Source organism: Delphinapterus leucas, chromosome 16 (genome assembly GCF_059928025.1).
Source record: "Delphinapterus leucas isolate spDelLeu-1000000601 "Yukka" chromosome 16, BTC_Dleu_Yukka2, whole genome shotgun sequence".
Lineage (NCBI taxonomy): Eukaryota > Metazoa > Chordata > Mammalia > Artiodactyla > Monodontidae > Delphinapterus > Delphinapterus leucas.
Genome location: NC_143144.1, coordinates 26,370,153 through 26,397,697, shown reverse-complemented (window position 1 = coordinate 26,397,697; position 27,545 = coordinate 26,370,153). Strand labels below are relative to the sequence as shown.

At 53.1% G+C, this 27,545-nt stretch overlaps 1 protein-coding gene across 2 annotated transcripts in view; it reads right to left on the bottom strand.

The window, feature by feature from the left end:
• CDH23 (cadherin related 23) overlaps positions 1–27,545 on the bottom strand; it is a 394,909-nt gene that overhangs the window by 180,714 nt on the left and 186,650 nt on the right. For both annotated transcript variants that reach the window (XM_089897635.1, XM_089897636.1), the window contains exons 11-12: positions 16,458–16,607; positions 15,810–15,968 (exon numbers count right to left, since the gene is read on the bottom strand). In XM_089897635.1, the coding sequence (XP_089753761.1) occupies positions 15,810–15,968; positions 16,458–16,607 (309 nt within the window). The remainder of the gene's footprint in view (positions 1–15,809; positions 15,969–16,457; positions 16,608–27,545) is intronic.

The following is a 27,545-nucleotide window of genomic DNA, read 5'->3' as shown; positions in this document are numbered from 1 at the left end:
AATGCTATGAACAACTTTATGCTAAAAATTTCAACAACTGAGATGAAAGGACAAATCCCCCCCCCAAAAGTTACCAAAATTCACATGAAAAATAACAAAAAATCTGAATACACCTATATCTATTAAGGAAAATGAATCTAAAGCTTCCCCCAAAGAAAATTCCAGGACCAGATGGTAATCCCAGTGAATCCCATCAAATATCCAAAAAGAAATAAGACCCATCTCATGCAAAGTTTTTAAAACATAGCGAAGGGATTACTAATAAACTTGTTTTATGAGACAAGGATAAATGTAATACCAAAACCTGAGAAAGACGTTACATAAAAAAGATTATAGACCAATATCCTTCATGAATATAAACCCCAAAATTCTTAATAAAATAATAGCAAATCAAATTCAACAATACATCACATACTAGGTTTTATCCCAGGTATGCAGGTTTGACTTAACATTCAAAAATTAACTAATTTAATTTTTCCTTTTATTCTCTTAATATATGATCATATCAATAAACGCAGAAAAAGCAAAAAAAAAAAAAACCCCAAAACCCCAACATAATAAAGACCATATATGACAAACCCACAGCTAACATTCTCAACAGTGAAAAGCTGAAAGCATTCCCTCTAAGATCAGGAAGAAGACAAGGTTGTCCACTGTTGCCACTTTTATTCAACATAGTTTTCGAAGTCCATGGCAATCAGAGAAGAAACAAAAAGAATCTAAATTGGAAAAGAAGGGCCACTGTTTGCAGATGACATGATACTATACATAGAAAATCCTAAAGATGTTACCAGAAAACCACTAGAGCTCATCAATGAATTCAGTAAATTTCCAGGCTACAAAATTAATACACGGAAATCTCCTGCATTCCTATACACTAACAACGAAAGATCAGAAAGAGAAATTAAGGAAACAATCACTTTTCCCATGGCATCAAAAAGAATAAAATACCTAGGAATAAACCTAAGAAGACAAAAGACCTGTACTCTGAAAAACTATAAAATGCTGATGAAAGAAATTGAAGATGACACAGATAGAAAGATATACCATGTTCTTGGATTGGAAGAATCAATATTTTCAAAATGACTATACTACCCAAGGAATCTACAGACTCAGTGCAATCCGTATCAAATTGCCAATGGCATTTTTTTTTTCATAGAACTAGAGCACACATTTAAAAATTTTGTATGGAGACACAAAAGACCCCGAATAGCCAAAGCAATCCTGAGAAAGAAAAAACGGAGCTAGAGGAATCAGGCTCCCTGGCTTCAGGCTATACTACAAAGCTACAGTCATCAAAACAGTATGGTACTGGCACAACGACAGAAATATAGATCAACAGAAAAGGATAGAAAGCCCAGAAATAAACCCACACACCTATGGTCAATTAATCTATGACAAAGGAGGCTAGACAACACAATGGAGAAAAGACAGTATCTTCAGTAAGCAGTGCTGGGAAAACTGGAAAGCTACATGTAAAAGAATGAAATTAAAACATTCCCTAATACCATATACAAAAATAAACTCAAAATGGATCAAAGACCTAAATGTAAGGCTGGACACTATAAAAACCTTAGAGGAAAACATAGGCAGAACACTCTTTGACATAAATTGCAGCGATATCTTCTTTGATCCACCTCTTAGAGTAATAAAAATAAAAACAAAAATAAACAAATGGGACCTAGTTAAACTTAAAAGCTTCTGCACAGCACATGAAACCATAAACAAAATGAAAAGACAATCCACAGAGTGGGAGAAAATAATTGCAAATGAAGCAACTGACAAAGGATTAATCTCCAAAATATACCAACAGCTCATGCAGCTCTATATCAAAAAAACAAACAACCCAATCAAAAAACGGGCAGAAGATCTATATAGACATTTCTCCAAAGAAGACATACAGATGGCCAAAAAGCACATGAAAAGGTGCTCAACATCACTAATTATCAGAGAACTGTAAATCAAAACTACAGTGATATATCACCTCACAACAGTGAGAATGGCCATCATCAAAAAGTCTACAAACAAATGCTGGAGTGGGTGTGGAGAAAAGGGAACCCTCCTACACTATTGGTGGGAATGTAAATTGGTACAACCACTATGGAGAACAGTATGGGGATTCCTTTAAAAACTAAAAATAGAACTATCATATGATCCATCAATCCCATTCTTGGGCATACATCTGGAGAAAACCATAGTTCAAAAGGATACATGCACACCAATGTTCATTGCAGCACTATTTACAATAGCCAAGACATGGAAGCAACCTAAATATCCATCAACAGAGGAATGGTTAAAGAAGATGTGGTACATATATACAATGGAATATTACTCAGCCATAAAAAAGAACAAAATAATGCCATATGTGGAAACATGGATGGACCTAGAGATTATCATACTAAGTGAAGTAAGTCAGACACAGAAAGGAAATATCACATGATAACGCTTATATGTGGAATCTCATTTTAAAAATGATGCAAATGAACTTATTCACAAAACGGAAACAGACTTTCAGATATCGAAAACAAACTTATGGTTACCAAAGGGGAAATGTGGCAGGGAGGGATAAATCAGGAGTTTAGGATTAACATATACACACTACCATATATAAGGTAGATAACCAACAAGGACCTACTGTATAGCACAGGGAACTCTACTCAATATTCTGTGATAGCCTATATGAGAACGGAATCTGAAAAAGAATGAATATATGTATAACAATCACTTTGCTGTACACCTGAAACTAACACAACATTGTAAATCAACTATACTCTAATAAAATTTTAAAAAATGAACTCAAAATGGATGAGAGACTTATAAGACCTCAAGCCATAAGAAAACATAGGTGGGAAGCTCTTTTTTAATTAATTAATTATTTATTTTTTGCAGTATGCAGGCCTCTCACTGTTGTGGCCTCTCCCATTGCGGAGCACAGGCTCCGGACGTGCAGGCTCAGGGCCATGGCTCACAGGCCCAGCCGCTCTGCGGCATGTGGGATCTTCCCAGACCGGGGCACGAACCCGCATCAGCGGCGGACTCTCAACCACTGCGCCACCAGGGAAGCCCTCGGGTGGGAAGCTCTTTGACATCAGTCTTGGAGATGATTTTTTTGGATTTGACATTTAAAGGGAAAGCAACAAATTAAAAAATAAACAGATGGAGTACATCAAACTAAAAAGCTTCCAAACTTCAAAAGAAACAAACAAGACGAAAAGATAACCTACTGAATGGGGGAACATATTTGCAAATCACATATCTGATAAGTGGTTCACATCCATGTCTATAGAACACACACAACTCACTAGCAAAAACCCAATCTGATTAAAAAATGGGCAGAGGGGGACTTCCCTGGTGGCACAGTGGTTAAGATTCCACGCTCCCAATGCAGGGGGCCTGGGTTCGATCCCTGGTCAGGGAACTAGGTCCCACACGCATGCCACAACTAAGGAGCCCACCTGCCCGCAACTAAGGAGCAGGTGAGCCACAACTAAGATCTGGTGCAACCAAATAAATAAATATTTTTTAAAAGGGCAGAGGATCTGAATAGGAATTCTTCCAATGATGATGTACAGATGGCCAACAGGTACTTGAAAAGGTGTTCAACGTTACTAATCATCAGGGAAATGAAAATCAAAGCCACAGTGAGATATCACCTCATACCTATTAGAATGGCTGTTATCAGAAAGATAACAAATAACAAGTGTTGATGAGAATGTGGATAGAGAACCCTCGTGCACTGTTGGTGGGTATGTAAATTGGTGCAGCCACTGTGGAAGACAGTATAGAGATTCCTCAAAAATTAAAAATAGAGCTACCATATGATCCAGCAATTCCATTTCTGGATATTTATCTGAAGAAAATGAAAACACTAACTTGAAAAGACATCTGAACTCCCATGCTGATGGCAACGCTTTTTTTTTTTTTTTTTTTACACAATAGCCCAGATATGGAAACAACCTAAGTGTTCATTGATGGAGAATGCATAAAGAAGATGCAGTACACATACATACAATGGAATATTAGCCATAAAAAAGGAAATCTTGCCACTTGTGACAACATGGATGGACATCCTTGAGGGCATTATGCTGAGTGGAATAAGTCAGACAGAGAAAGACAAGTATCATACGCTCTTACTTATATACAGAATTTAAACAAACACCACCACCAAAACTGAGCTCATAGCTACAGAGAACAAGTTGTTGGTTGCCAAAGGCAGGGGTGGGGGTGGGTGAAATGAGTGAAGGAGATCAAATGGTACAAACTTATTATAAAATAAGTCCTGGGGATGTAACGTACAGCATGGTGACTATAGTTAATGATACTTTATTGTATATTTGAAAGTTGCTAAGATAGATCTTTAAAGTTCTCATAAAAAAATGAAACCTAGCAGAATAAAATACAACTAGGGTGTATTACCACACTTAGTAGGGAAGTACTGCTTTGTTCTACACGTGGATGTGTGTGTTTGAGTGTGTATTCTGGGTCATGAAGTTAAATGTGGTTTTTATTATGGACCATGGTAAGAAAAAGTTTGAAAAATACTAACCAAACCAATGGGCATACGGGACTTTGAGCCAGTAGGGAAACAAGGTGACAGGAACCACAGGTGTCATCCCCTCTGACAAGAATTATGCAGCAAGATTAAGCCACCCCAAACCCACAGGCCCTGCTCAACTTCTCCCTAAATCTCTGCGGGCCCCTCTCCCTGCTCCCTCAGCCTTTCTGCCACCTGCTCCCAGGACGAGCTCTCAGGCCTGGGCCCCTCCCCTGTCGGCTGATCCCAGGGCTCCTGACCCTCCTGGCACAAGGCACAGGTGGACTTTGTACAGCCATTGGCTTTACTGCACTGATGAACTCATTCTGGCCCTGGCCACGCTTACAGCTACCCACTGTCCCCTCACCCAGGGGGTAATTTTCTTCCCTCTCATGTCCTCTGAGCGAGGGCCTGAGAGGAGCAATCAGCAGCAGCCCTACTGAAGGGGGACTCCGACAGGCGCAGAGGGCAGGGAATCACAGCTCTCCGGGCAGGAGGGGCTGTCGGGGGCCGGTGGTCACACGTTGTTGACACAGGGGGCCTTAGAGGGCAGCCAGCACAATCCCTTCATTTCACAGATGAGGACACCAGGGCCTGGGAGCCGGGGACCTGCTCAAGGTCACCCAGTGATGGTGTGACTCCGGCCTCTGAGGCCAGCGCTGGGCGCATCTCCCTGGACCCTGGGGACAGCTGATTCCAACAATAGGCTGGAGCCCAGTGTAGGAACGGGCACCTGGTGGGGACCGGGAAACGGGAGGGGGACCCAGGGGCTTTGGAATCAGGCAGACCCAGGTTGGAATCCTGGCTTGGTCACTCGCTGTTGGCTGGCCCCAGACAGGTTACTTACCACTCTGGGCCTCTGTTTCTTTCTTCTGCACAATGGGTACAGAAGAGATAAGTAACATTCTGTAAAGTACCTGCCATTTACTAAGCTCACATCATCCGCTCACCAGGCCTACGATGATAAACAACAGCATCCTTCCGGGTTTTTTTGCAAAGGGGCAAAGGTCAGTAGCAGACAGATCCACTCCTGTCAAGGATGGGGGATTCTGGAGGCACCAATGAGGGAGGCATCAAAGGCTTGACGGGAAACGAGGGTTTAGATCAATTTGCCAAAAATCCAGTAGTCGAGCGACTAAATGGCGGGAAACTGTTGGACCGTGAACAAAGTCTGGGACAATCCACTTCAGGGGCAGAGCTGGGGGAGCCCCGCTCTCCATTCTGACCCAGGCTCTAGCCAGTCTCAGGCAGCCCCCTGCGGCCTCCAACCCACAGGCCCAGCCGAGGTCCTTCCAGAAGCCCAGGGTGGCAGCGGGCAGCCAGCTCTGTTCTCCCTCTCTCTCCTTAGCACCTGTCCTACCTCTAATTCCATCCCATTTTGGTTTTACGGGTTGATATTTAGATTAAAGAGATAAACACATCCGAGGAGCACTGAGGCCTGACAGACAGAGGAACTTGACCGGTCAATCACCATCAACCAGCTCAGCTTCCTCCCAGTGCCTGGCCCCTCTGACTGGAGATGAACCAAAGAGCAGATTAAAGGGGCCCAGAAGTACAGCCGAGACACCCCCCCAAATGGGGGACGGTGTGTCCACAAAGGCCTTCCAGGCCAACTTGGGAGCAGGGCTAGGGTGACTACTATTTATGTGTGCTGTGTGTGTGCGCGCATGTGCGCGCGAGTGTGTGTCTCTAGCCTCTCTCTTCCCCTCCCCAGGCTGCAGATAAAGAATTCAATTTTCTTTTAAACGGTGGGGAAATTGGAAGAGATTTTGTTCTGTTTAAGCACAGCTGGAGTCTCAGGTCTCTAGGGATTGGAGAACAATGAGATCAATTAAGATGCCTGTGGTGAGGGGTGTCAGGAGGGGGTGGGGAAAGACAGCAGAGGTAGGGTGGCAGGAGGAAGGGGAAGAACAGCTGAGGGGACCCAGTTGCCAGGAGTCCTGCTTCCACTCTTTCCTGTGTTGACCTGCCCACCTCTGTTGGGTTTTGCTAAAGTGTCTGGATGGGGCCTGCCCATTGGGTGCTATTATCTCCTAAACTTGCTAATAATTCACGTTGGTAATTTCTGTCACCAGCTTTACACAATGATAGAATCGAGCTGAAGCAATGCTATCAGAAACAGGGAGAGGACACTGTTGCAGAGCAGCACGGATAACACTGGACGCTTGGCCTGCACCAGGGGCTGGGACCGCAACCAGAGCATCTGCTGTGCGCGGGCTCCAGACCGCTATCTTTCCACACATCACCCTACAACATTGCTGAGATGGAATCGCTCTGCCCATTTTATACAGGAGGAAACTGAAACTCAGGGACAGTGAATAACCTGCCCAAAGTCAACCTGCTGGTGAGAAGCTGAGGCAGGACTCCAACCTGGGGCTGTCCACCCACCTCAGTGTTTGTGAAGGTACAGGGCACACCTGGCAGCCAGGTGGGGATGAAGATGGGTGTGCCTTGCTGGGCCTGGGGAGGAGAATGGTGGAGCCGCTGTTCAGACCTGAGCACAGGCTAGGAGAGCTCTCCCCACCTCCACTGTCACCTGGGTGGTTGGGGCCATCGTCTCTCACCCAGTCGCCCCGCTTCCACCTGGGCGTCCTCGGCGCCGCCTGCTGGCCTACTCTCCACACAGCATCCTCCGTGATCCATCTGGCTCCCCTTCAGCACAGTCACGTCCTCCTCTGGTCCTCCCTCTTCCTCTCTGCATATCCACCCACCACCAGGCTCTTGTCTGAAGCCTCTCACCTGCAGCTCCCTCAGCCTGGGGCAGCTCTTTGCAGAATCCCCAACTCAGACTCCCCTGCCTTCCTTCAGGGCTCTGTCTAAGGTCACCTTCTGTGAGAGACCCGCCTTCCTTGACCACCTGGTAGAAGACAGTAACAATGCCAGCCCCAGCACTCCTCCCTTACTGCCCCCAGCTATACTTTCCCCCAAGGCATGCATCCCCCTCTGACATGCTCTGTATTTCCTTATTCCTTATATCTGTGTCCGCCCCTGGTACATACATGGATGTTTGTCTGTCTTGTTCACTGCCATCATTCCAAGCCCTCGATAAACAGTCACGGAATGAAGGAGTATGGTGGTTGCATCTGGGAGCCCCCTTTCCCCCAGAGAGTGCAGAGTCCTGTTCCGGGAGGAGCAGAGGGGAGGCTTCTATAGGGGAGACACAGGGGCTCACAGGGCACCCGGCCCTGCCAGCAGCAGCCAAGGAAGCAAGGTCAGCTCCTGCATACCTGTCTGCAGAGGCAGGCTGAAGGGCTGGGCACATCTCAGCCTTGACCCTGTAATCACATGCCCTGATCAGGGCTAGGAGGCCGCAGGGATCCTGGAATCTGGTGGCCACTGCACCTTCTGGATGCTTGCCTTTGTTCCTGGCCTGGGGTCTGCATCCCCAGACCTCCCCTGACGTAGGAAGGATAATCAGAGGGCATCCAGTTTACCCTCTCGTTGGACTGAGCAGGAAGCCAAGGTCCAGAGATGGAATGAGACTGGCACAGGGTCACAGAGTGAGTCAGTGATCTAGAGCCCAGGCCTCGGGGCTCCCTGTCCAGCAGCCTTCCCCCTGTGCCCATCGCCAGAGCGGGTGCTTGGGAGCCCGGCTCACACAGTGAAACATGGGGGTACGAGGCTTTGGATTCAGACAAACATCTCTGCCCTTGACTCTCTGGGTGAACTTGGGTGTATAATTTACCCTTTCCATGCCTCAGTTTCCCCATGAGACCTCTGCCTCTATCCCTCCTTCGAGGAAGATGCCCTACACACTCCAGACCACAGGAGTCAAACCTCCTCTGTGCCACACAGCCCAGGGATGGGGGCACCCAGACAAAGAGAACCTGCCTTCAGGAGGTTCTCTGTGGAGTGGGGAGAAGAGGACATGAGCCCTGCTGCCCCAACATGTGTGGTGAGAGCAGCCAGGGAAAGCGAGGTGCAGGCACGCAGGGGCGCTGGAGAGGAGGGGGAGGACCTCAGGGGAGGTGGGCACGTGCCCGTTACCAGAGGGAGATGACTTACGGGGAGGCTGCCAACTGGGCTGGCTCTGAGGGTCGGTTGGCTTTTGATGGTCTCAGACAGGAGGGAGGGAGAGCTAGGCGGGGGAGGAGTGTGAGGAAGTGCAGAGGGTGTGCAGGGAAGCCGGGGACTCTGGTCAGGCAGGAGAGAAGGGGTGTGGGAGGTGTGGCGGGCAGACGGCTGGAAAGCGGCTCAGGGCCAGGGTGTGGGGACCTTGACTGCCAACCCAGGCCTAGGGCGCTGGAGCTTTACCGGCCAGGGAGCGCCTGGGGTTACTCGCTTTTCTCTCCCCTCCTCCCACTATTGGCAGGGAACACTTCCAGGCTGATAACGGGGTTTGAAGGGTTCCCCGCTTCTGTTCTCCTGCTTATGTTTGCACAGCACCCAGGAGGAGCGGGAATCGGCTGTCTCCTGGCACCACGGTCACGTGCAGCATCTCAGGAAAGGAGCACTGAGAGCTGGGGAGGGTCTGTGGCCCCTCTTCTTAAACGTGAACCTGCGGAAATGCAGCGTGACCTCTAGGCTAGATCACAAAAGGCCACGCAGCTTCTGCCTGGTTCTCTTGGGACACCCGTTTCCCAGAGGCTTCCTCTGAGGAGCTCTCTCTACAAGACATGCCTGAGATGCCTGTACCATGTGGAGAGGCCACAAGCAGGGGCTCAGAACACAGTGTCGGGCTGAGCCAGTCCTTCAGCCAGACCAGCCCAGGCGCCAGACAGAGGGAGGAGCCGCCAGTGGCTAGAGTCACCCCCGGACTTGGAGCAGAGAAGGGCTCCCCTGCTGGGCCCTTTCCATACTCCTGACCCACCCGATCCACGAACGTAACAAAACGGTTGTTGCTTTATGCCGCTAAGTGTGGGATGGTTTCTCACGCAGCGTTTGGAACCAAAACAAACTCGGTGGGCCCTTGCTTGGAGCGTGGCACAAGGCAAGCGATTACTGAGCCAGTGCTGATGGGATGTGGGAACAGACGAAAACAACGGACAACCACAGAGCTCCTTTGGGCACAGAATTACGGAGCTCCTATAGCCAGGATAGGCTACATAATTTGCATAATTTTCCAGTGCAAAATGAACATGCAGCGCCCCTTGTTCAAAAATTAAGAATCTCAAGACGGCGACAGTAGAGCATCAAACCCAGGGTGAGGCCCTCCTACTTCCAGCTTCCCAAGCAAATGCCCAGGCCGCACAGGCATGAAGCCAGTCCTCCTGTCGCACCTGCTGCCTGCCTCCTCCGAGTCCTAGCCCTCTGGCCGCATCCTCATTTAACCTCTCTCTTCTGCTTCTTGACGCTGGGGCCTGAGTGTTAGAGTCCCAGGGTCGGGCACAGACAAGAACTCACCATTGTGTCAACTGAGAGGACCCAGTGTCCAGCGAAGTCGGAGCCAAAGGCAGAGAATCCAGGAACCCAGAGACCTAGGTTTAAGAGCCAGTGCTCTCTGAAGCTCCACTGACCCCCAGATATGATGGTGGAGAAGAAAAACAACAACAGCACTAGCGAGCGCAGCTGTCAGTCACCCAGTGCTTTCTGGGTGTAAGCGGTCTAAAATACATCTCTTTTAATCATGGGATGGATATAATTACTATCATCCCCACAGCAAACTTTGGGGACTTAGGATCAGACGCAGCCAGGTGTCTGTCCAGGGTCACAGAGACAGCAAGGGTAGGGGCAGAATTTCAACCTGAGTCTCCCTGGTTTCAAAGCTTTGCTCCTAAAGATCCCTCCTGCAGGTGCTGATGTAGCTGGGAGGTGTCCACCCACTTGTAGAGCAGCAAGTCCTTCTGCAAGGGGCCAGAGGGACCAGGGAGCACCACCTGAGGCCGAGGCAGGGGACTGGCCTTCCCAGACCACCTGGCTGGGCCATCGAGTTCCCAGCACCCGGGGTGAGGTCCGTGTTACATTCCTTGGATTCAGCAACATGGAGGGGAGCGGGGTGGGCGGTGTGCCCTGAGCCTACAGGCTCTCAGGGCTGGGGAAGAGGCCCCGCAGCCTGACAGCTGATGGAAGAGGCACGCTGCATTTCAGTTCTTCCAGGACTGAGGCTGGGCTTCACCAGGGTCAGCCTGGGGTAGTGACATCACACACACCTTTGCCTTTGGTGTCAGCGGGCAGGGGAGGAGGGAGTGAAGGGGGCCAGCGGGAGCACGGTTGCCTTTGTTGATGCCCCTGGGGAGGGAGGCCAGGCTGGACGACCAGGAACAGCTAGTGAGCTCCAGGAGCGGGGAAGTGACCACCTCGGAACCTTCACCAAACTTCCAGGTGGGGGCTGGGAGAGGGCGGGCAGGGCAGGCAAGGGAGCTCTAGACCCTCAAAGGACAGGAAGCATGTTTGTGTTGCCAGGAGTGAAACTAAACAGCAAAAATCAACTTTTCCTCTTGGGGAGAGTGCACCGGAATTAAGCCGCATGGAGCCAGAAGGCCCTGACGCAGCATCGGCCCAACCATCTAGCTTTATAATGAGGACGATGGGGCCCCAGAGGCTCAGCGACATGCTCAGGTTACACGACTCCGAGCGAGTCCTGGCTACATCAAAGCTCAGGCTAGAGGCTGTCATGACTTGCTGACATTTTCTGAGTGTTCCTGGCCAGGCTCGGCACCGAGCGTCTTCAACCAACGATTCCACTGAACTCTCACGTCAACCCTCCCAGGTAGGATCCCGTCAGGGTACCTCCCCAGGTAACAGAGGAGGAAAGAGGCCCACGTCGCAGAGCTAGCTGGGCTTACACACAGGCTGAAGGGCGGCCAGATGGGGCCCTTTAGGGCTGAAGATAATAAGGACCACAGCTTAGGTCTGTAATCCCTTAACCTATTTACATCCACATCACCGCACTGGAGCCTCCCAACAGCCCAGCCAATGCAGGCTGGGCAGGCACTATTTTCCTCACGTGATGGGAAGAAGACCAAGTCCCGGAGAAGGAGTGACCGGTCCACAACAGAACAGGATTCAGGGCCCTGCCCAAGATGGTACCAGCCTCCCAAGGACTGGCTGGGAAGAGGGGCATGGAGGGGAGGGAGGAGCCATGCCTTTCAGCCCCCACAGGCCACTCTGTCTGCCTGGAGTTGAGGGGTGACACTCCATCCCTGGGCTGAGCAAACTGAGCTGGTCCTGGGCCCTGCACCTGCCCCATCAGGGCTCTTATGTACCTCTCCTTCTTGCTTTGATTCCTGCCTGGGGAAGAATCCTGTCTTGGCCGGCACTCCATCTTCTGCCCATCCTTGCTGTGCCCCACACCCCTGGAGCAGGGAGGGAAGGCCTCTTGGAGTGCGGGAAGACCTGCCCTCCCGGCTGCTACTCCTGTGTCCCTCTCTCACTGCCCAGGGGACATGGAGCTAATAAATCTGGGGACATGAGCTCCATACCGCAGGAGGCCAGGCTGGCTCCTTGCACATCTCAGGAACAGCTTCTGCCAGCTGTTGCCCAAATGCTGGCCATGGGCCACCAGGATGGAATAGGTAAGAGAATGTGGACGGGTTGATACAAGACTTCTCCACTATCAGAACAGCAGCCCAGTGGTTATGTTTGGGGTGGGTGCAATTCAGGAGAGACAGTTGAACCCACCCCCAACCCCCGCCGCCTCAGAGCAGCACTCCACTTCCTTGCACATCACACCCCCACCACTGCATTCCAGTCACAGGGCCTTTGCACATGCTATTCCCTCTTTCTCCAATGTGCTTCTCTCCATTCGCTTACCTGTTAATGCCTACTCAATCGCCACTTCCTCAGGGAAGGCTTCCCTGACCCCAGTCAAGGTCAGAGGCCCTGTTACCGGTTTTCATAGCTCCCTGATCTCTCCATCATAGCAAGTAACGCTTAATGTAAAGATTCACTTCTTAGTACTAACATCAGGCTTTCCCAAGAGACTATAAACTTCATGAGGGCAAGGCTCACATCACCATTGTATCCTCAGGGCCATGTGCCTGACACAGTGGTGGGTATTCAAAAAAACGTTTGTTGAACGTTCAGATTGCTCTCCTACTATCCAGCAGCACCCACAAACCCCACCAGGCCCCAGGTAGCCATCGGCCAGGCTACAGGGCTGCCTGAAGCCCAGCAGAATCCTAGGAAGTTACCCCACAGCCTTCCCACCCAACCCCTATTATCAGGTCAGGAGGCAGGATTGGAAGGAGAGAATCAGAGCAGCCTGGGGATATGAGAGGGAAAGAAACCATACAACCTAGAGGATGGGGAGCCACCAGCATCATACCTGCACGCACACGCACACACATGCACACGTGTTATATACACGTATCTGAGTGCATGTAGTTGCACACACACATAAAGGCACAGACACAAGGGCATGCCTGTGTGCGTGCACATAAACACACACTCACCCCACAAGCAAACATACATGGGTAAATGTGCCCCTACACACCCCTCCCCTATGTGGTCACCCTTCAGAGTTGGGGCTCAAGGTCAAGTCTTTGACCGCTACATCCCTGCTCTTTCCCCTCCACCAGTGGAAACTCATTTGTCTATAACTGGGGGCTGTAAGGGCCTCAAAACCTGGGCTGAAGAAGGTCTGGGGAGCAGGGAGGTGAGAAGGGAATGCCATCCCAGCTGGGATGCCCAGGTTGCAGGCGACGGCCCCCTTCTGTTCCGGCTTTCCCAGCTCCCTGGTGAACTGCTGCCTTCCCCCAGGACAGGTGATGAGGCACAGAAATGGGGCCCTGCCATGGCGTGGGGTGGGGAGGTCCCTTGCAGCAGGCTCTGCCCTGGCCTTCGGTGCAAACTGAAACATTTTCCTTTTCTTCATAATTATTTTTTCTGACACAACTGCCCATGAAACGTTTTAATAACATCCCAGAAAAGGTCAGGGAGAAGGAATTTCACAGTCCCTGAGCAGATAGCTATAATTTCAGCCCCTCCTGGAGCAAAGGAGATAGAGAGACTGGGCTAACCCTGGGTCTGAGTGGAGAAGGGCAGCGTGGGAGAGGCCAGGGCAGCGGGTGTGGCAGGTGTGGCCGTGAAACTTGCCGCCTGCTAGGAGCTCTGGAAGTACCTTGGGGAGACTGGGAGATGACGGTGAGTGGGGGTCACCAGGGGATGCTTTCACATCTGTCATTCACACCTAGCAGCCTTGGTGGCGGCGGGAGTGGTGGGGGGAGCTCATGCCCATTCTGCAGATGGGAAATGAAGATCCTTAGAGGTAATACAGTTAGACCAGCATACAGAGAAGGCAGGGATGCAGGGCCCACCTTTTCACTTCAGGACCTGAGCTCCTTCAGACACACAGCCCTGCTGCTAGAGCTTATCATTGGGTCAAACAGCCCCTTCAGAGCTGCACAATTCCACAACTGGGCAGGCACAATTGAGGAACTAGACACACTGAGTGGACAGACACACTGAGGAACTAGAGGCTGCCCAGATGAGCCAGCCCTGGACAGAGACCCTCAGGTAGCCACAGAGGAGGCTGAACACATCTGCTAAACATTGGGAGAGGGACTGGAAAAGGGGTCATAGGCAGCGGGCTGGGGTCCATGCAGGCCCAGGAACTGCTCCAGTGCTTGAGGAAAGCCAGTTTGAGAAGCTACTCTCCACTGCCAACCCCAGATGGGATTGGGCTTCACACATCATCCTTGGCACCTGCAGCCGGCCATCCGCCAAGAGGTGTGCCATTCCACACTTCACCCCCCCCACACACCCTAGGCTCCCCTCAACCCTTGCCAGGGCCACAGGAACTGGGGACTGCAGAGTGAGACCCTCCATCCCCAGCAAGAACGACACGAAGGAATCACCAGCCACCCGCCAAGCCTGGGCTTAACATCCGAATTCGTTGCTACGTGGCTCCAGGCCCTGTGGGGGACAGGCTGCTTGGGTGTCCTTCATCCTGACATTGGAAGGTGGCTGGGGGGCCGAAGAGGCTCTCTTTGGGTCCAGAGGCCAGAACCTCTGGCACTTGCTCTCTGGCTGGGCCCCTAGAGGCTGCAGGAGGGCCCAAGGGGCCTCAGGCACCAGGTGACTGATTGCAATGAGCAACTTGGTGAAAGCTGGCAGAGCCACGGGCTGGGGAAGCAGGTGGGAGGAAAACAGCCGCAGCAGACTTACTGTTTACATATGACAGCCTGCCTACCCAAACATCTGTTTGAGATATTAATAACTGTCAGATGGGAAGGGCCTGGGGGCTCAAAACAGTTTCATACCATCTTTCTGTAGAGTAAACACACTATGGAGTAGGGGCCTGAGATCGGCGGGCAATCTCTGTGCTTGGAGTGAGAATGGAGCAAGAAGTGGAAGGACTCTGGGGGCCTCAGTGGGCAGGGAGGGGCACCAGCGAGGTAAACGCCATAACGTTTATTGAGCACCTACTATGGGCAAGCCCCTGAGCTTGTGTAGCGCACATCTACCACTTTGGTCTGCTCAGCAACCCTCTTTTGTTCTGATACTAGAAGATGCTGTAGAATATCCTGTCCCATTTTCAGTCCATATAATTTGAATGGAGTTGACCCAACGCCCCGTTCCACTAGGGGAGTATGACCCATCTCTGGTATATCAGAATTATGATGATTGGTTCCAGGGTGACCCAATAAGCTGGGTCAATGAGAATCAGCTCTGGGACTTTTGCTGGAACTATTGAAAAAGAATATTTTTTCCCCCACTGGGGTTGATAAATTGGTGAGAAGTGAGCCTAAGGGTGCTGGTGTCCCTCTCTGCCAATACAAAAAAGCAGATCCCAGTGCTGAAGTCAGATTCCGGCTCAGCTGAGTGCCTGGATACAGCCATGCCTGAAATCACTTACAGTTTTGAGTTACATGAGCCAATCCTTTTTTGCTTGAGCCACTTAAAGGTTTCTGTCCTTTGTGACCACGAGTACTAACGGATACAAATGGACACTGGCAGGAGTCCCCTGTCAAAGTCCCAGCCAAAGACAGCTGGGGATGTCCATGCATCTTCAAGGAGCCCATTCTTCCCCGGCGTCTGTGCTCAGAGAGAGAGGATCACCTTCCTGAGAGATGGCTGGCACTTGTCCCCATTAGAGGGCAGGTCCAGGGCTCCTGGCCCATCCAGGCTCAGTATCTCTCAGGGACAAGGCAGAAAACCAAAGTATCCTGGGCCCAACCTCATTCTTCCCCAGGTTGGTCCCTTTTCCACAGTGCTGCCCTGGCCAAGGAAGCCCATCATGAAAAGTCCAGATGCTCTAGTATACTAACATCACAGCCTCTGAGGGCTTGGGGGCACCCCGTTCCCTGACTGCTCAGACTCCTGGGATCTCTCTGGATGCCTCCTGATGGTCTACCCCAGAGCTCAGCTGCCCTGCAGGAGAGCGGGGACTCACCAGGACTGTCAGCACAGAGGTCCCCACGGTGACATTCTCGTATAAGCTGACGTTGTACAGTGGCTGGCTGAAGATGGGCCGGTTGTCATTCTCGTTGATGAGGGTGATCTTCACCTTGGCATAGCCCACGTGGTCAGGCACACTCTCATTGGCAAAGAGCTGGATGCGTAGAGCAGGGACCAGGTGAGCTCTCACATGCTGCTGGAGCCCTCGTTCCCGTAAGTCCCCCTGGGGCCTCTGCCCATTCCAACCCAGAGCACCAGTCTGAGTCATTGCCCATCCCAGATGTATGCTACTGTGAATCCCTCCATCAGTACTCATAGGGTTAGGGTGGCCACAGAATCTGCTGGGAAGGAAGGGGCTAACGGGGGCCGTGCTGGCTGATGCTGGGCAGTAGAGGCTCCTGATGGGCTTCTGAGGCTCTGATGGTACCTAATGAAATTCCACTCAATTCTTGGACATTTCCTCGTCCTCCTGGAAAAGAGGAGGCCCAGCCTAGCCCCTGCCATAGCTCAGTGGGCTTCTCTGGGTTAGATCCACGAGGGAAGAATGGGAAGAGGTGGAAGGGGGGATTTAAGGGGACGGTGCCACCCCCCTCCCTGCCCTGAAATCCTGCACCCGGCCAAGGAGAGGGTGAGCGGGCCTTACATCAAAGTCATAACGGTCCACAGTCTCATAGTCCAGGGGGATGGCCACCCGGATGCGAATGTCCGCCTTCCCCTGGACGGAGGTCGGGGAGATGATGAAGTGGTGAGAGTTGTTCCCCACCAGGTACACCTCGAACATGCTGTTCAGGCCCTGGATCAAAATGGAGAAGAAACCAGTCAGAGCGGGCGCCGGGGCTGAAGCAGGGCTTGTCTACCCCCCACTCCAAAGTGGCCTGGCCTCCCCTGGGTGATCCTGGCCTGGCTCCCTGACCCTTCTGCCCATGTCTAGGCCTTCTGGAGTCTCCTGCAATTTCTTCTGCCTGCATCACCCCATCAGATGCCCACAACGTCCCTTGCAGAGGGTTTGGTTCATTTTCCATCTCCTGCTCCCTTCCTCTGCCCCAGTGGCCCCAACTGGAGAGACATTTGCCAGCTGCAAGCCCCGGCAGGGAGATGCAGGAAAGAGGGTCAGCAGGGAGGGGAGACAAGCAAATAAGCATCCACGGTTGGCTTGGACAGGGTAGGGCATGAGGGCCAGAGCAGGACACTGCTTCTCCTCCGTCACCCCTCTGGACCACGTCAGTCAGGGGGACACTGCCTTGCCTACACGGGGCGTGGGAACCACCCAGGCGTCTGAGTGGCAAAGTGAACCCCCATGTGGCCCTCTCTGGGGCCAGCCGTGGTGGCTGGGAGGACACGGAATCCCAGATACTGCAGAGACACCAGGACCTTCACTGGTTCTTCTACAGCCCAGCAGCCTGAGGCCTTGGTTTCAGGTGGGGAGGCCTCACTCTAGGTCAGGTGTTTCTGATCATTCCAATCAGGGCCAGAGCTCATGGGGCCCTCAGATGCCACCTGGCTTGTCCTCACACAAAACGTGTGATCTCTCTCTGCATGCTACCCAAGTCTCCAGACGAGGAGGAGCTGCTGCTGAAGGTGGGAGCTACCTGGAGACTGGTCTGCCCTGAAAGTGATTCGACCTCCTGCATGGGGGGAAATTACCCCCAGACTAGCCCCCTCCAACCTAGGTGGGCGGCCTGTGATTTGGAACTAACCAGTCGAGAGCCTCTCCCGAGCCTTGCTGAGATGCTCAGTGGGTTACAGACCTGGGCTCTCAGCGCCAGGAGGACACGTCCTCCTGCTTGGCCCGCATGACCCTCCCTCAGCCCAGACCCCGGTACAGCCCCTCTGGGCACGTGTTCCTGTGGAACCAGGGGCTGGCAGGGAGGCACGCCTCTCTTTGTGGTTGCCCAGGGATGTTGAGGGGCTTCCTCCCAGAGCCCATTCCTGCTGAGAGAGGGGCAGCCAGGCAACCTGGAAGCCTTTACACCATCAGAGAGGGGTGGTCCCAGCAAGGCTCAAAGGACACCCTCAGCGAAGCCTGAGATTCACAAGATTCTGATGCCCTTGCAGCTGTTCCCTAGGTGCTCGGATACATTTGTGAAATAAATGCGTGCTAACCCTCAGTCTCTGGAGGTTTTTCTACTTACAACTACAAATTGGCAAAATAAGGGCACTGCCAATTTGGGGATACAGGCAAGCAGCGGGTCCTCCAGGGCCCCCAGCCCAGAGGGGACCCCACAAATGGTGCAGGCAAGGCTCTTCCGGCCCTGTTGGGCTGTGGAGTTTCCAAGTCTCCCTGGCGTGGGATCCATCCATCAGACCGAGAGGACCAATTAAATGCCCGAAGGGGCAGTAATAGCCAAAGCCGGCAGCCTGTGACGGCCCTGAGCCGCTGACACCGACACCGCTCCCTCCCCTGGACCTTGGCCCCTCCACAGGACCTGGGGCCCGAGAGGGTGGGCCATCTGAGCTGTGCCCACAGCAGGTGGAGCATGCCCCCCACCGAAGCTCCCTCCCCACAGTGCCCCCATGCCTCCCAGCCCCAGCCCTTCCCAGGCTCACTTACCAGGTTCTATCAGGGGAAGTCGGTCAGTCAAAGGGTATGGAGACAGAGAAGGAGCCGGGAAGGAGGAAGAAGGAACCAGAGAGAAAATGGTGAGAACCGAGGTCAGAGTAACAGAAAGGGGCCGAGCTGGGCCCCAGGAGCACACCCAGCTCCAGAGGAACAGTCCCCTCTACATCTGCTGGGCCATATCCTCTGGGGTGCCGAGGAGGGGTGTGTGTGTGGGGGGTGTGCACACACGTGCTGGGGTGTGGGGAGGTCTGTGCAGCCCACATCCTGAGGAGGGTGAGGGACACAGAAGAAGAGGTACAGGGGCACAAAGTGAGGCGGGCAGGGGTTCCTGTATCCCTGAGCTCCCTCTGTCCTCACCCAGAGGGAGGTGGGGATGGTCAAAGGCTGGGAGAGGAGGGGCCACGTCCCTCTGTCCTACTCCCAGGAGCCTGGACAGAACCCCTGCAGGAAACGACCCCAAGCATTGCTATGTTTTAATTTTCTTAACATAGAAAATGTTAACGACGTGATAAACAGACTCGGAAAGTCTTCACATAGTTCATTCAAAAGTGTAAAGGGCACACAACCGACTCCCTTTCCCTGCTGCCCCTCCCTACCCTTTGAGAGCCTTCCCCGGAGACAACCATACCTCAATCCCTTGATCTCTTTCCCCAGAAAATCCATGCGTGTAAGAGCATTGTGTATCTACGCCTCCCCTCTTCGACACAAACAGTAGCATGCTCTACACACTGCTGTGTTGGATTTTTTCCACTTAAAACTATGTCCCGAAACTTGTTTCACAATTGTTCAGATAGCTGACGATACGAACAACAATCACACAGCAAACATTCACTGGATGCCTACTCTTTGCCAGACACAGGTCAGAATAACCAGAGAATAACCTTCTGTACTTGCTGTTGGGAGCCCCTGAGGTAGTGCAAAGCCACATCAGAGCAGGCACACAGGAGGTGCTCAGATGCGAAGGGGCTTCAGCAGCTTTTCCTCACCCGTTACTCTGTTCGATCCTCTTCCCATGGGCCACACGGTGGAGATGAAGGAATACTGGAGCTTGGAAACCCCTCCAGAGGAAATGGAATTCACAGAGGTTGGCGGCAGAGTGAGGGTAAGAGCCCAGGCCCAGCTCCCAGGCTGGGGTGCCCTCCACACTGAGGGAAACAGAGTCAGGGTCTGATGTGGGCGTCCCCCAACTGCAGCTCCAGGGCACGGGGGGGAATGTACTGAAGTTCCACCCAGCAATATGAGTGAACTGAGCAAACCAAGACGGCATCACTGAGCACTCCAAGGCCGAATCTAAGAGGACGCCAGCAGAGGAGGCTGCCCCAAGAGGAGTTGTTTTACAAATGAAGGAAGGGAAAATGCACGCCAGGTGGAGGAAGTGGCTTTAAACACGAAGTTCTCGGGCCTTAGCGTGTATCAGAATCACCTGGAGGCTTGGTAAACTACCAATTGCCGTTCTCCCCCAGGAATATCTGATTCAGTAGATCTGGGGTGGGCCTGTGAATCTGCATTTCTAACAAGTTCCAGGTGATGCGGACACCGCTGCTGGTCTGAGACCACCATTTGAGAACCACTGGCCTAAGCAAGGCACGCAGTGAAGAATAATTGATGATGAGGCAGACAAGTGAGCTGACTACAAAGGGTCCATGTACAGAAGCTGGGGAGATTGTTGGGGTATTGGGAGGCTTTGCAGCTCTCCCGGAGTTCCTCTGCAGGCGCCATCTGGAGGGCTCCAGCATGACATTGCTTCCGTGAGCAGTAGGGAGCCACTCTAGGCTCTGGAGCACGGTAACACTGGGGTTAAAAAAGGAAGGTGGGGCTTCCCTGGTGGCGCAGTGGTTGAGAGTCCGCCTGCCAATGCAGGGGACATGGGTTCGAGCCCTAGGTGCGGTAAGATCCCCCATGTCGCAGAGCAACCAAGCCCGTGCGCCACACCTACTGAAGCCCACGCGCCTAGAGCCTGTGCTCCCCAACAAAATAAGCCACAGCAATGAGAAGCCTGTGCATCACAACGAAAAATAGCCCCTGCTCGCCACAACTAGAGAAAGCCCGCGTGCAGCAACGAAGACCCAATGCATCCAAGAATAAATAAACTAATTAATTAAAAAAACAACCCACCTGGGGCACTTTAAAATACCCCCATGCCTAGGCTGCACCCCAGACCAAGGAAATTAGACTTGGGGTGGAGGAGACAAGACATCAGGATTTTATAACGCTCTTCAGGTTACTCGTTCTAATGTGCACCCAAGGATGAGAACTACTCGGGGACAGCAGTGGTTCTCTGAGTGTTCTGCAGGAACGGGTAGCATCACAATCACCTAGGAACTTGTTAGAAATGCAGATTTGGCGGTCACACTCAGGTTTACCATATCAGAAACCCTGGGGGTGGGGCTCAGCACTGTTTTAACAAGCCCTCCAGGTGTTCTGATGCACGCTGAAGTTGGAGAATCACCGGGACCGAGCAAGGCTGGGGGTGAGGGAGTACGCAGGCAGAGGGACTGAGGGGACGCCTGGGAATGTGGTGCTAGCTCAGTGCAGATGCAGGATGAGTGCCTGGCCAAGCCGGAGCACTGGGTTGCCTACCTCCTCTCCACCCCAGGGCCTCTTGGCCCCTTCATATGAGATCTCTGGGTCTCAACGAGTGAGGTCAGCTCCCTTCTCGCTGATCTGCCGCCAGGGACTGGAAGTTCACTAGGCTTGACACTGTAGCTGTCAGGATCCCGCATGTGGCTGTCCTGAGACCCCAGAGCCACCTCCGGCTAAATTCCCTCAAATGCTCAGCCTGCCCCTTTCAGAACCTGCCCAGAGGGCTAATTCCCGCTGGGACTTGGCTTGTGACTGTTAATCCCTCGAGATGTGTGTGTGGGATTATTACCCAGTTCATTAAGTTGGTGCAAAACCCCTATTAACTGCAGCCCTCAGCCCAGAGCCTTCTAAAACAGCAGCTTCCATTTACCAAGCCTCTACCGTTTGCTTCATACCTTAACCAAAATTTTCACATCCCAGTGACGTCAGCATCAGTCCACCCTTTTTACAGAGAAGGAAACTGAGGCCAGAGAGGGTAACTTGTTCAAGATGCATAGCTGCCAGTGAAGGATTCAAACTCGGGTCAGTACTGACTCCTACAGAGTCCAAGCTCTTCATCACCTCTCTCTCCTGGCCTCCTGCGTGTCGCCCCCTCTACAGAACGCTGCTCCTCATGTGTGCAAAGAACTGCAAAGAACTGGCATCAGATGACACTGGAAGACCCTTCCTACCTTCACTAAATGCCAGGAGCGAGGCCCAAGGGGCAAAGCGCGCCTCTGCCAAGATCAGGGAGCCAGGTGGAGCGGAGGGGAGCCCGGGCTGTAGGAGGGTGCGGCCCTGCTCCTCTGGGTCCTGTGTCCTCCACGCCCTTGCTCCTTGCAGCCCGTTCGGGGGTGGGGAGCGGAGTGCGCGCTGCTTAGTGGGGCGGGGAGGGAGGGGGAGGGGGGAGAGGCAGGAGGACCTCTTGGAGCTGTCGAGGGGCAATTTTATTGGGAAAGGAGATAAAGAGGAACATCAAAAGGATCCCAGTGTGTGTGGAGAGGAGCCCAGTGGATTAAATTCTCTTCCAGCCAGGAGAGGCGATGAGAAGGTTGATAGCCGGCAGCCGCGGGTCCCAGAGCCGAGCTGCAGCGCCGGCCCCTCCCCGCACCGGGCTGGGTGCCGGCTGGCTGCCCGTGGGGCTGCGACAGTTTGGCTTTCTTTATTTATTGGAGGAGAGGGACGCATGAAATCACTCCTCACTCTTCCCGCCCCGTGCAGCAAGCTACGCTTTGCTCCTGGTGACTGAAGTCTTGGCACCACCGTCCCCTACCCCGTGGAGGGCAGCACACCAGCCCCCAGCCCAAGGTATAGGCCGCTGCCAGCAGGGGCTGCCTCCCCAGCCTCGACTCCCCAAAGCTCCCCTCCCACTCCTGGAAGTGGAGGGGTGGCCTTGAGGGCGGTCAGAGCAGACCTTGCCCGGCAAGGACGTTCCTGCCTAGCATCTTTGCAGCTCCCACAGCCAATATTGGCTCCGTGATTGACCCAGTGTTGTTTTTCAACTATGTATTGAGAGGTTATTATGTGCTGGGTCCTCTGCAACTGTTAGCTCACTGAGCGCTCACAACAACCCTGGCAGGGTCCCGGGTGGCATTCACACTGGTTAACAGCTGCCGTATGCAGGGCCCTTCCCTCCTCTTGGGGAGCAGATTCCACCCTGTCAGGCCATTAGGCTTGCTTGGAGGTGTCCTGGGTGCTCTCAGAGCCTGCACCTGACTTCTCACTGGATATGGCTTCCCCCAGTCATCCCCTGTGGTCTTGGGCCACTGGCACTTCCCTCTGCAGGTGGCCTGGTCCCCCAAAGGGAGGAAGGCCTGACGCAGCCCCCAGACTCCTTCCCCGGATGTGAGACCTGCAGGTGCCTTCCTCATCCTGCTGACTCTTGCCTGGTTCTCCCCACCCTGAGGCACCTCCCTGCTGATGGTGGTACCAGTTTGCCCCTTAGAGACGCTCATCTCCCTCCACTGTTGGTCAGGGTAGTGGCCGGGTTGGTGACCCAGTGGTGTAATGCAGTGGAGAGAATGGGGTTCAGGGCTGGGAAACAGGCTCTGCTGCTTCCTAGCTGTGTGACCTTGGGCAACGCACCTCCACTCCTGGAGCCTCAATTTCTTCCTCTGTGAAGTGGGGAGAATAAAGCATACCCCACAGGACTAGGCAGCAGTGTTGTCTCTTTGCTTCACCAGGTTTTGGTGCATGACTTGTGGGTTATGTTTTCTTGCCTAAGACAGGAGGCTCCCTGATGGCAGGAGCCTTGTGTGTGTTTTTCCTTTGTACCCAAATGCTAGGGGACCCTCACCCCACCCTATGAACCACCATGTGCCCTGGAGGGGACCTTAATTCCTTTCAATAGAAGAGGAAGGACCAGGGTCACGTGCATGTAGAGGGGACTAGGGACTCTGCAGTGTTGTGAACCAAGACGAAGAAGGCCCAGGGACCCCCAGAGGTACCCAGAGAGCTCTGTGGGCTGGTGGGACACCCTTAGCTCAAGGTGGGAATGGGGCTGGGGACCTGGAATGCGGAGATGGGCCCACAGAGTCAGTTCCACCCTCGCAGAAGCCCTGTCCAAAATTCAGGCCAGCCAGGGAAGAGCCCTCTGACCAGTGATTCCAAGGTGTGAGGCCCTAAGCTTCAGTGGTGGCTAAAAGCACAGGCTTTGGAGTTAGACCTGAGTCCAGATGCGGGTACTACCCTTTCCAGCTGTGTGATTTTTGCACAATTTTATCTCCTTGAACCTCAACTTCCTCACCTGCAAAATGGGAAGAATGAAGCCTACCTGATAGGGCTATTGTGGGAGAGCAGCAACATATTAGTAAAGTGCTTGGGGTGGAGTAAATGCTCAGTAAAGGAGAGTGGTTATTGTCCTGGAAGGGAAGGGAGGGAGAAAGGTACCCCTGGGGAGGGGCTGATTTCTAGACCTTGGCTTGGCCAGGAATGAGAGGGGCAGGCAGAGAAGGACAAAGGCTTGGATGTGTGCAGGGGTGAGGGGACCCCCCATCCTGGGCAGGGGGCCCTAGGCCTCCCTCCCTCTTCCACTGTGCCCTGTTGGTCTAATCCATGCTATTGAATGGCAGAAAATCAAAAGTCCACGGAAGATGTATTCTTCCTCACTCCTTTGCCCATCCTTTCACTTAACTAACTCCAGTCAGACATGCCCAAGTGAACTTGGCAGGGGGCCGGCCTCTCCTCACCCCTTCACTTCAAAACTTGCTGCTTCTTTCCCCAGCCCCACACTTAAGGGGGGCACCAAGTTGCTCTGGCCCCGCCTGCCTGCCCAGGGCAGCTGTCCTACACCCACTGCGCAGGCTGCCCACTGTGAAGTCGGAGTCCAGGGGACGATGGGGAGAAGCCCTGCACTGTCATTGCGTCCACCCCCTGACTCCGCCTCAGTCCCCAGGGACCTGCCAAGCTTCAGAGTCTGGGAGAGCTGATGCTGGCACATCCCCATTAATTTCTGGGTGAACGGCCACCTTCTGTCTCCTTGTGTTCCTCCCACCCCCTCCAGTTACTGGGCACGGCGTCCCAACTCCAGAGACCCAGCAAAGCCCATGTCACATGGTGGTAGCTCAGCTCTGCTGGGTCTTCTTCTTCTGCATCCCAGGCTTGCCTGGCTCAGAGCCTCAGCTTCTCCACCCTGGGAGTGGGCCAATTCTCAGGCCTGAATCAGAGATGGTGGGCACTGCCCCTGGTTGACCAACTGTCCCAGTTGGCCTGGGCCTGGGAGGGTTCCCAGGATGCAGCAGGGTGAAGGACAGCCCTCATTTCAGGCTCTCAGTCCACCTACACCCCCTTCCCAAGCTCCTCTGTGGTTTAGACCCTTGAACGGAGTGAGCCTGAGGTCGGGTACCAGGGATCTGAGGTTTTCTCTGGATCTGCCATTCCTCTCTGGGGCAGGACCTTTTATCTCTCTGGGCCTCAGTTCCCTGATCTGCAAAATGGGAAGCTCGGACTGGGTGATTCTCTAAGGGCCCGTTAACACCTGCTGTGCTCTTTCAAACTGCTTTTCGCACTTGCTCTGTCCACTCCTCTCTCCGAGGCTTCTCTGATCCTTCTCTCTCTCCCCTTCCCTCCCTCTCCATCTTTTCTCTCTTCTCCTTTTGCTTTTATCCCTCTTCTCCCTGTTTTCTTCCCCCTCCCCTCTCCCCTTTCCCTTTTCATTTTCTCCCTCCTTTACCTTCGACCTCCAACTCTTCCTCTCTCCCTCCTCCTCCTCCCCCCATCGCCCTTCCTCTGCTTCCCCCTCCTCCAACCCTCTCTCCGGCAGACCTGGCCCTCCTCTCCCCAGGTTATATGTTGAATTCCACACACTTCCACACACGCCTGCACAGACAGGATCAATCCAAGGCTGCCTTGCCTTCAGCTTATCTCTGCTCCAAATAATTGATTTTCCCTCTTTAAGAGTAATTTGTTGGTGAATTCCATGTATTGCAAAAACCCCTGTGAAATCTAATTCAATCCTATTGGCACCTGGCACTTTAGAGAAAGAATACTAGAGAGCTGTCAGTTCCATCACTAGCAGACGTGTGTATTATTCATCTACAGAAGAGATCCAGAGGTGGGCAGGTGCTCCTCACCTGCACGTGCACACCTCCCTCCCTCCCTCTCTCCCTCTCTCCCTCTCTCCCTCCCTTCCTCTCTCCCTCCAGAGGGATCCGGTCTGTCAGCCCTGCAGCCAGCCCCAGCTCTTCTGGGAAATGAATTACAATGTGCATTGGGTACATGCATTAAGGTAAATGAGGGACAGGTGCTTTCAAATTGTTTTCCTAATTTGCAGCCCATTACCCTAGTGCACTATGGGGATCTCACCCAGCTACACCTGTCAGCTTGTTTCTTTCCTTGCCCTTCTCCCCACCCCTTCTGTCCCCGGGTGCTGAGTCCCAACTTCAGGGACCCAGCAAAGCCCATGTCAAGCGGGGGTAGCTCAGCTCTGCTGTCTCTTTCTCTTCTGTGTTCCAGGCCTGTCTGGTTCAGAGCCTTGGAGTGGGCCCCCTCTCAAGCCTGCATCGTTGATGATGGGCACTGCTCCTGGTTGACCAGCTGTCCCAGTTTGCCTGAGACTGAGAGGGTTCCTGAGATGTGGGCTTAAAGTGCTAAAACCTTGGCAATCTCAGGCATATTAGGATAACAGGGCCCCAACTCTACGATGAGAGTCTGAGAGCCCAGCAGGGGCCGGCTGGCTCCACTGTCCAGGTGTGGAGGTCATGCGCTGGGTGTGGAAAACAAGGAGTCTAAGCATCTAGTTCCAACCACACCAGGCCCTGTGTCCCATAGGTGCTCCCCAAAGTCTGAGCTGGCTTCGGAGCCTCAAACCCCCAAGCAGCTCACACACAGGAGCTGGTCCTTACCAATGAGGAGGGTGCACAGCGGACTAGCAGCTTTTGCTCAGCCTTGGTGACCATGGCTCTGGGTGAGTTCCGTCTGGGGGTCACAGGTGCCACCTATGTCCACTAGATACAGCAAAGCTAACTGTACCCACCCCTAGAGATGGAACCAGTCGCTCTGGCCTCATTTCTATGCCCCAAGCAAATAGCCATTTCATCCAAATCTTTAGGCTGCCCTGGACTTCTAGGGACCTGAGCAATCAGCCCAGTGGGTACTTACTGAAACAAAGTGGCTTCAGGGGGTGCCTGTCAGGAGGGCTAGGCTCCACTTAATAGTGCCCATGGGTGTGGCTGAAGGGCAAGCTTTATGTGGAAAGCCCAGGGCTCAAAGGGGCCTTTCCAGGCCCACACATGCAGAGACTGCTGCCCAGGCCAGAGGTACTGGACTGGTACCTCCACAAGCAAAGGGCAGAGGGACCATGTGAGATTCATGAGGCCCGAGCTCTGAATTCCGGAACAGTATGCTCCACCCCACAAGATCCCAAGGGAGCCAGGCCATGGCCGCCTCATCCTTTCCTCCCTCTCTCCTGCATGGGGCCCTGTCAGAAGGCACCTGTCCTAAGTGGAAAGCTTAAGGATTTCTTCCTTGTGGCCCGGGCTCCCAGCACGGGCGGCCACTTTTCTAACATTAAAGTCTGCCATTCTGGTCAGAATCTGCCAACTTGGACGTCACCCTCACACCTGGCTTCAATCCCCTTTCTCACTCCACTGGCAAACGCTGCACCCGAGTTTTGGCTGGGGTTGGGGCAGTGGGCGAAAGTGTAAGTGTACTCAGAGCTGCAGGGAGGAGAGGCCAAAATGCAGGAAGAAAGGGTGTGCATCCCAGTCTGCCCCGAGGCCAGAATCTTCCTGCCCCTCCCTCCGGGGGTCCCTTCTGCAGAAGATCACAAGGCCTGAGGGGCAGGGCCACAGCAGGAGGACAGGGAGCCTGGCTGGGCTGGCGGAGGGCGTGTCCAGCCTCTGCTTCCTGGCTGGGCCCTCTAGGGGCCTCGGCCTTGGGGCAGGGAGGGGCAGGGTGCAGAGCTGGGAGTGGGCCTTGCCCTGAGCAGCCGCCTGGCTCTGTCCATTTACCATGCTAAAACTATTTCCCTGTTCCCACAGAGAGAGAAATGTGGCAAGGCAAAGAAATCTCCACGCCTTATGGAAATCAGGAGGGGGCTCCGCCTGCCTGCGCTCATCACACCACCCTATGTTCCTCTGCCTCTCCAAGAGCGAGTCCACCTTCCCCATG